Source organism: Chanos chanos, chromosome 7 (genome assembly GCF_902362185.1).
Source record: "Chanos chanos chromosome 7, fChaCha1.1, whole genome shotgun sequence".
Lineage (NCBI taxonomy): Eukaryota > Metazoa > Chordata > Actinopteri > Gonorynchiformes > Chanidae > Chanos > Chanos chanos.
In genome coordinates this window covers 29,924,508-29,933,639 of record NC_044501.1, presented here as the reverse complement: position 1 = coordinate 29,933,639, position 9,132 = coordinate 29,924,508, and the positions used below count along the sequence as shown (strand labels likewise).

The following is a 9,132-nucleotide window of genomic DNA, read 5'->3' as shown; positions in this document are numbered from 1 at the left end:
GGGGGGGTGTAGTTGTGCAGTCAGCGGGGCCAGAGTGGAGTTCAGAAGTGTAGAAGGCTGTTCATTAGTGTAAGGGGGGCCCTGTGTGTCCTCCTGCTGTTCCCGTGACGATTAGAGAACTGTGTTAATCACGCTTCACTTGAATGAAACATGCTCTCTCGACCCCCCCCCTTCCTCCCTCCCCCCGCCTCTCTCATTCTTTCATCTCAGTCTCTTTTCATTTTTTGTTTTTCTGTTATCTCCCTTCCACTCATTTACTGTTGGTTGACAGTAAACTTACATATACATGTGCCTTTTACTCTTTCTCTCTCTCTCTCTTTCTCTTTACTTCTCCTCAGGTCCCCAGAAGTTGTGCGGTGAGTGTATGAGTGTGTGTGTATTTGTGAGTGTGTGTGTGTGTGTGTATTCGTGTTTGCGTCTGTGTCAGTGAGTGTATGACAGCACTATGTGTGTGTTTGGCTGGATTTTGCCCCTGCCGGGGTTGTTGTGTATGTTAGGGGGGTGGTTGCCATTGGTGACTGGGCAAGCAGTACTGCAGAGAGAAGAGTTATCCATCGTGGTGTCTAAGTTCTTCCAGGCTGTCAAGTGTCCTGAACGCACTGGTGCGACACAGCAGCTCTGTGAACAGGTAAAGTTTTTCACACACCCATCTCCAGCTCATATTTGTGACCAGTGACAGAGATCATGGAGCTCTATGAGGTTTTTTGACCCCCACTAAGTGTGTGTGCGTGAGTGTGTGCATGTGTGTGTGTGTGTGCGCGTGTGTGTGTCTATGTGTGTGAGTGAGTGATTACACAATCACAATAGTTTTTCTCTGAGACCGGAGAGTCACTGAATGGCATGCTTTACTGACAGAACCAAGCAGGCCTTTTGTGTGTGTGTGTGTGTGTGTGTGTGCGCGCGCACGCGTATGCATGTGTGTACGTGTGCATGTGTGTGTGTGTGTCAGAGAGAGAGAGAGAGAGAGAGGGAGAAAGCGAGAGAGGGAGAGGGAGAGAAGGAAAGAGAGAGAGAGATGAAAAATGAAAATGAGAAATGAGAACCACGACAACATAACAGTAATATAACAAATAAAACCTGTGTTTACTAAACCTCTTATTAAAACATATTAACAACACATTGTTTTAAGGATCAGAATAGTATCCTCATATGACAACTCACTGAATGACACAATTACTGCAATTTCTATATCACTTTTCCATATATCAAATACCTTTCTGTAACAATGGAAAAGTCACCATGCCAGATTCTGATGGCAAAATAACACAAAATTTCTCACAGTGGTAATTGTTTACTTTGGAACACACGTCACTAAAATCCACCTTAGCGTTGATGACCAGATCTGGTTCGTGCTGAGCAGATGGATTTACTGGAATCAGGGTTTTTCTTAGTCATAAAAAAGTCTTGAGAACCAGATTTGGTACCTGGCAGATTCACAATTTTTGGTTAAAAAAAAAACTCGTCTCCAATTGCCTGACTCATGGTTGTTCGGGGCAGGAGCCACTGTAGAGCTTTACTTAATGAAGTGACGGACTTGAGCAGTGATAGGTCAAGCTGTTTATCTTATACCAGTCACATTTTTTTGTCAGGAGTTATTTCTGACATTCGAATCCTGAATTCACACTTGTTTTCACTTTTTCGTCCAAATTATAGGCAGCAGCTTTCTACCTAGGACACAGCAATGAGGGAATGTGTGTGTGTGTGTGTGTGTGTGTGTGTGTGTGTGTGTGTGTTTGTGCGCGCGCATGTGTGTGTATGAATGGGTGTGTGTGTGAGTGAGTGAGTGTGTGTGTGTGTGTATGTGTGTGTGTGTATGTGTGTGTGTGTGTGTGTGTGTGTGTGTGTGTGTGTGAATATGCTCTTTTTTTAGCAACGTACAGTACTGTGATCAGTAGAACCACGCAGAAATAAGCAAGTCAGCCCAGTGCTACAATACATGCAAAGCACACATTTTAGACAGACTAGAGACTATACTGACATTCATATATAACATTAACCGTCAGTGAGAAGGTGCTGAGTCTCCTTTTGCCCCTGTTTCACTCGACCTAGACTCTCCAACATTTTTCTCACTATGGTGACAGTGTCTTGCGCCAGAGCGGCTAATGTCGGTGTTGGAGGATGATGGGAAAGATGACATCAGTGAGGAAGACTACGGCAGAGTTTCCATCATGCTTATCTACTACGTGGTTAACATGAGGGATCTCTGCTCCTCGGACCTCACCTCCTCCTCCACCTCCTCCTCCTCTCCTGTTTTCCTGGATTATTCTCACTGTCTCAGAGCTCTTTCCGGTCTCCACCCTTTGGAGGACGGAACGTTTCTCTCAGCCAATGAGACGGAGAGTATTTTACAGATCATCAATGAGAATTACCAACCTTCAGCAAAGGAAAAGCCTGCCTTAACACTCACAAAGGTAACTGTGTGGGTAGAACTACTAATATCTCATTCATAGTGGTTTTAATGACCAATACAGAATATAGTCATTTAACCATGTAAAGAGTTATGTATTCAAGCTAACTGTGTGTGTGTGTGTGTGTGTGTGTGTGTGTGTGTGTTAACAGTGTATTGATGCTGCACATCTGATGGAGGAAGTGGATGTAACAGACCATCAAGGCATTGATTTATCTTCTGCATCCCGATTGGCTACAGCGATTGTCAATCATGTACTCCGTGGCGACTGTCTGAGCAGAAGGAACCTTCCCTCGCCGTCATTTTTCACTGACTACATTTTTCTTTCGCTCAACCGAACCAACAGTCTGCATGTCACTGGTGAGAGATACGCTCCCAAACCACACCCACTGATCTTCTGTTATTTGTCTCCATTGGCTGAAGATGTCTTGTGTTTATTTTTATTGGTCCAGATCTGGAGGAGCTTCTCCACCAGCTTGGTGTGGGAGAGGTCATGGCACCTTCCTCGCAAAATAGGCTCCTCAAGCAAAGGACGTCAAATCCCACTCAAAAACAGCTGGAGTTCCAGCAGCTGGATGGCAACTGCAACCCAGAGTCCGTTACAGCTGACAATGACTGGTCTCAGGTAGCAAAGTGAAAAACACCAAAACCAACTTTACGTATTGGCTTCGGCTCTTACTGTATTATTGCATCTCTTTCCGCTCGATGCCCTGTTTCAGGTGTGTTTCTCAGCCAATCAGCTTCTGGATGCCTTTGCTTTGGATTCCAATTCGCCGGTTTCCAGGGAGCACTTCAGACAGATCTGCCCTGCCGTGATCCAGCAGTTGCTAAGCAACGCCTGTGACCAATCAAGATCCAAAGTTAAGGGGTCACCTCCGACCGCGATCGAGAGTATGACCATAGTGGTTATGAATATTCATAATCATTCTGTGAGAAATCAGGCATAGAGCTCATATTTAGGCCTGTGGTGTGTTTGTCTCCGGTTTGTATAGTTAATGCTCAGGATCTCATTGTCTTGTAAGTATAGATACAGTAAAGATACAGTCTCTCGCTTTCTCATAGAGCATTGTTGTGGTATATTCTTCTTCTCTGTGGTTACAGCTTAGTCTTTCTGGCAGTGGAATCGCTCTCTCTCTCTCTCTCTCTCTCTCTGTCTCCCTCTGTCTTGTGGTGTATTGTAATAATATGGTCCACCTACATGACTCATAGTGTATAGGAGCACTATGGTGTCTCTCCCTACAAAGTATTCCTATGATATGGTATCTCGCTCTGTGTCTTGTTCATATTGTCTCTCTGTGTGTCTTGTAGAGTATGTTTACAGTATTGTCTCTTTCTGTGTCTTGTGGAGTATGTTTAGAGTATTGTCTCTCTGTGTGTCTTGTAGAGTATGTTTACAGTACTGTCTCTCAGTGTGTCTTGTGGAGTATGTTTACAGTACTGTCTCTCAGTGTGTCTTGTAGAGTATGTTTACAGTACTGTCTCTCAGTGTGTCTTGTAGAGTATGTTTACAGTACTGTCTCTCAGTGTGTCTTGTAGAGTATGTTTACAGTATTGTCTCTCTGTGTGTCTTGTAGAGTATGGTTACAGTATTGTCTCTCTGTGTGTCTTGTAGAGTATGTTTACAGTATTGTCTCTCTGTGTGTCTTGTAGAGTATGTTTACAGTATTGTCTCTCTCTGTGTCTTGTAGAGTATGGTTACAGTATTGTCTCTCTGTGTGTCTTGTAGAGTATGGTTACAGTATTGTCTCTCTGTGTGTCTTGTAGAGTATGTTTACAGTATTGTCTCTCCGTGTGTCTTGTAGAGTATGGTTACAGTATTGTTTCTCTGTGTGTCTTGTAGAGTAAGTTTACAGTATTGTCTCTCTGTGTGTCTTGTGGAGTATGTTTACAGTATTGTCTCTCTGTGTGTCTTGTAGAGTATGGTTACAGTATTGTCTCTCTGTGTGTCTTGTAGAGTATGTTTACAGTATTGTCTCTCTGTGTGTCTTGCGGAGTATGTTTACAGTATTGTCTCTCTGTGTGTCTTGTAGAGTATGGTTACAGTATTGTCTCTCTGTGTGTCTTGTAGAGTATGGTTACAGTATTGTCTCTCTGTGTGTCTTGTGGAGTATGTTTAGAGTATTGTCTCTCTGTGTGTCTTGTAGAGTATGGTTACAGTATTGTCTCTCTGTGTGTCTTGTAGAGTATGGTTACAGTATTGTCTCTCTGTGTGTCTTGTAGAGTAAGTTTACAGTATTGTCTCTCTGTGTGTCTTGTAGAGTATGGTTACAGTATTGTCTCTCTGTGTGTCTTGTAGAGTATGTTTACAGTATTGTCTCTCTGTGTGTCTTGCGGAGTATGTTTACAGTATTGTCTCTCTGTGTGTCTTGTAGAGTATGGTTACAGTATTGTCTCTCTGTGTGTCTTGTAGAGTATGGTTACAGTATTGTCTCTCTGTGTGTCTTGTAGAGTATGTTTACAGTATTGTCTCTCTGTGTGTCTTGTAGAGTATGTTTACAGTATTGTCTCTCTGTGTGTCTTGTGGAGTATGGTTACAGTATTGTCTCTCTGTGTGTCTTGTAGAGTATGGTTACAGTACAGTGGCAGTATTGTTGATCACGGTGGGGTCCATGCTGGGCATCTGTCTCATCTTCTTTAACTCGTGCCAGGAGACATACGCCCTCATCCTGCAGCTCTTCGTGGGTCTGGCAGTGGGCACTCTCTCAGGGGACGCCTTGCTCCACCTCATACCTGAGGTACCTGGGCTCACCACTATACATATCAATATGTATATAATTGACTTCTTTTTAGAAGTCTGATAGAAATTGTTCCTATTTGTCTTGTCATTTTTGTTTGGTCATTGAAAGACTGGTGAGGAGAGAATTGTCGCAAACAGGTAGAGGCGAGACTAGGTATAACTGTCCAGTTTTATCTAACAAAGGACAGACCAAAAAACACAGGAACACAAGATTCAAGGATTTCAAATAACACTTAGGCTTACTCAGGTAACATCCCACCTGACAAGACAGGAAAAGTTAGAAAAAGACTTTACAACCAAACAAAGGAAAACCAGGAATATTTATACCAATTGAGAACAAAACTAGATAAACCAAAAAGGTGCAGACCATGACTGAATTATAACTGAAAAAAGGAAAACCAGGAAGTGACACAGAGGTCAAGAAGTGGACAAAAATTACCGGCAAAACAGAGAGAGAGAGAGAGAGAAAACCAGGGCATGGCAAGACCTCTGTGGAGATACATTTGAAAGTTATAGTCATCATTAATTTTTTTTTGTTGTAGTCAATTTCACCCACAAAACACAAATCCAAAATTAACTGTTTGTTCCTGTTTTGTTTGTAGATCCTTGGTGTTCACGATGATGGTCACCAAGACGACCATGACCTTGGAGAACATAAGGAATACCTATGGAAGATCCTGGGAATCATCGGTGGGATCTATGGCTTCTTCCTTATCGAGAGAATCTTCTCTCTTGTCATGTCTTCCTATGGACATGTGAGTTTTCACTGAATACTGTCTGTCATCCACCGGTAGCTTTTCAGCTTGAATGTTTACCTGTGTGTGTGTGTGTGTGTGTGTGAGAGTGTGAGAGAGAGAGAGAGAGAGAGCGAGAGAGAGAGAGAGAGAGAGAGAAGATAATATTGTTTTTCTTGTCACAGACCCATTCTCATGGAATGCCAATGGAGATGAATTGTAATGGACAAACTCAAAGAGGGAAGTCCATCTCCACCATTCAGCTGGTCAGTTTCTACAGTGTGGCCCTTTAGCTGTGTAATCATGTTATGAAAGCAGTAAAACGTTTTCGAGTGTTGAGAAAAGGTCAGTAAACTCTCAAAGGCAAAAAGATGCTCTGTTATCAACAGCAGCTGTACTGTGCAAGTATACCCCATCGTAATCAGTCACACAGACAACAAGAACTGCTGAAGTGTTTTGGTTGTGTTAACTCTACCTGTAGTTCAACTGCTATCTAGAGCTAAATGCTGTATTAGTCTATGGTATTAATATGAAGGATATGAAATGCAGGAAAAACAATATGGAAGGTTTATTTTAACATGCCACTGTCTACCAATGAAAAACAGCATGTACAGGAGACAGGAAAAGACATCATTAACATGCATGTGCACACCACACACGCACACACACACACACTCGCACACACACGCACACACACCACACACACATATGCACATGTGCCCAAGAAGGAAGCACAGTATCTTTTCTATGTCTGTACGTTAAACATATTGAAAGCATAAAATATTTTTTCTGTTTAGGGAACATTAGAAGAAGCTGAATGTACAGAAATCCAATCAGAAGAACGCAATGTCAGCCCATCTCATCAAAAGAGTAATCTCTACACTCACACACACACACACACACACACACACAGAAACACATATGTACATGTTTGCACGTACCTACACACATATGCACTCATACAGCTTGTATTTTCAAATTGTGAATTGTGAACTTTTTTGTGTGTAGAAGAAACCAACTCACAGTGGTGACCCCCCCCCCCTCCTCCTCTCTCTCTCTCTCTCTCTCTGTCTCAGGGAGAGGCATTCCTCTCCTGGCTGTGATGGTGATCGTTGGTGACAGCCTCCATAACTTTGCGGATGGTCTGGTAGTGGGTGCGGCCTTCTCCTCCTCTGCTGAAACTGGCATGGCCACAACTGTAGCCATTCTCTGCCACGAAATTCCCCATGAGATGGGTGAGAAAGAACAGTGTGTGTGTGTGTGCGTGTGCGTGCGGCAGAGGTTGCACATTGTACTCGAGTATCCGAGTGCACGAGCAGTTACATCAACTCTCGAGTTTCAACATTATCGTCGAGTACTCCCTAATTGCGTGATACTAGATGTCGCGCGTACTCAGTTTCCAGTTAGAGCCCTTGGTAAAGAAGAAGGACGATGGAGACAGCATAAAGGGTGAATCGATTGTTTGTTTGCTTTATTGTTGTATTCCACTGTGCAAATTTTCTCTCTCAACTGTCGTTGTGATGAAATAAACGTGAAACATTTGTGAGTTGTGGACGGGTTTCTCAAGGATGGCTGTAACATCGAGTCTGTCATATAATAGACTAGGCTACTAATGCGGCTAAACAAATGAATGTTGTTAAAAGATAGATCCAAGCATATATGACTAATTTAATTTTTTAACTCGGTTAGGCTTACTAATGATGACCAGGCAAAAAAATAGCCGCTATATCTAAACACAGTAAGAACATTTAACGGAGAAATAATTCTGCGTTTTCAAATTTACCTGGATTTAACCCACTATGCACAACACGCTTTGTTGACTGAACTTTCTATGGGCTACTGCGGAATGTTGGTCAAAATAACGTTAAAGTATCGTCGGTATCTTCCATACTTCGCCATTACGTAAGTTAAGACCAAGTGATATCTTCATATCATATCGTTACCTTTATGCTTTGCCCTATACGCTGTGTGCATGTGTGTGCAAACGTGTGTGTATGTGCGTGCGTGTGTGTGTGTGTGTGTGTGCGTGCGTGTGTTTGTGTGTGAGTTCCGCTCTCCTCTTTTGTTTTGCTGCTGAATTCTTATCCCTTTGTTTAGGTAACTTTGCCTTGTTGTTTTTTCTGTAGGTAAGTTTTTTTTTTACTTCAGTCCTTCTCTTTTTGGCGGGCTTTCTCTCCAGGTGATTTTGCGGTGTTACTGAGCTCCGGTCTGTCCGTGAAGTGTGCAGTACTAATGAACTTCATCAGTGCCCTCACTGCTTTCATGGGCCTTTACATTGGCCTCTTCGTCTCCACGGAAACGGAGGTACAGCAGTGGATCTTCACAGTCACCGCAGGGATATTCCTCTACCTTTCACTCGTGGAGATGGTGAGTTAGCAAAAAACAGCAACAACAACAACAGCGACAACAAAAACCACTTGCCAATCAGTGTATTACTTGTCCATCAAATGGGGTGGAGGGAGGGGCTGAAAGAATAAGAAAATGAAAACATAAACTGACGAATTTCTCCAGAAAAACATGCCCGACAAAACACATTATAAATTGACCTGTCAATCAATGTGTGATTCTAAGAAACAATTAACAAAACAGAAAATTTTGATGTGAGAAAAAAAAGAAGACAATTATTCTTTTCTCCCGTCTGTTTTATCATCTTTGTGTGTGTATGTGTGTGTTTCTTGACAGATGCCTGAGATGAGTCGGACTCAGTCTCCACGACCGTATCTGATGTTCTTGTTGCAAAATATTGGGCTTTTAATGGGCTGGGCCTGTCTATTGTTACTGGCTCTGTTTGAACACAAACTCACCTTTTAACACACATACACACTATCTTTTAAAGTTTCTATGCTTTTGTTTCTGTGTTGAACTGTGTCTGACCAGTTTGGCACATTTTATGAGAACTGCCTTTTTTGTCTGAAGAATGTGTAATCATTTCTGTACATTTTGTGAGATGAATTATTTTTATATGCAAAAAAAAAAAGAACAAATCACAATGTTAAGTTCATTTACATTTTAGCAACAAACAAGATAATTTGAGGAGACATACCACTGCAACATACATACTACAAGAACATCGTTTTAATTATACATATTTGCATCAGGAAACATTTGACATGAAATATACTTTAAATAGAAATGTTTTTCCCCCTCAGTGTAACACTGACTAATGCCTTAAAGAAGTGTATGCAATACTGATCAGTCATAGGCTCTTTCTGAATTTGATTACCGGTCTCTGATTGGTGGCCTGTGAATGTTTG

The 9,132-nt window shown here is 42.1% G+C and overlaps 1 protein-coding gene across 1 annotated transcript; it reads left to right on the top strand.

Annotated features, from left to right (window-relative positions):
* Positions 1-490: 490 nt before the first annotated feature.
* On the top strand, positions 491-8,689 carry LOC115816188 (zinc transporter ZIP12-like). Its single transcript, XM_030779157.1, has 12 exons — positions 491-628; positions 2,082-2,411; positions 2,560-2,767; positions 2,860-3,032; positions 3,127-3,298; positions 4,970-5,142; positions 5,747-5,899; positions 6,064-6,144; positions 6,676-6,748; positions 6,955-7,113; positions 8,058-8,245; positions 8,561-8,689. Exons 1-12 carry the CDS (start codon positions 491-493, stop codon positions 8,687-8,689), a joined length of 1,977 nt encoding a protein of 658 aa, XP_030635017.1.
* The last annotated feature ends 443 nt before the right edge of the window (positions 8,690-9,132 follow it).

Bases quoted from the DNA above. Each gene is read 5' to 3' on its own strand.
- LOC115816188 (XM_030779157.1), top strand. From the start codon at position 491: ATGTTAGGGGGGTGGTTGCCATTGGTGACTGGGCAAGCAGTACTGCAG. The intron at 2,412-2,559 runs GTAACTGTGTGG...GTGTGTTAACAG, and splicing joins CTGCCTTAACACTCACAAAG to TGTATTGATGCTGCACATCT. The intron at 6,145-6,675 runs GTCAGTTTCTAC...TTTTCTGTTTAG, and splicing joins CCATCTCCACCATTCAGCTG to GGAACATTAGAAGAAGCTGA.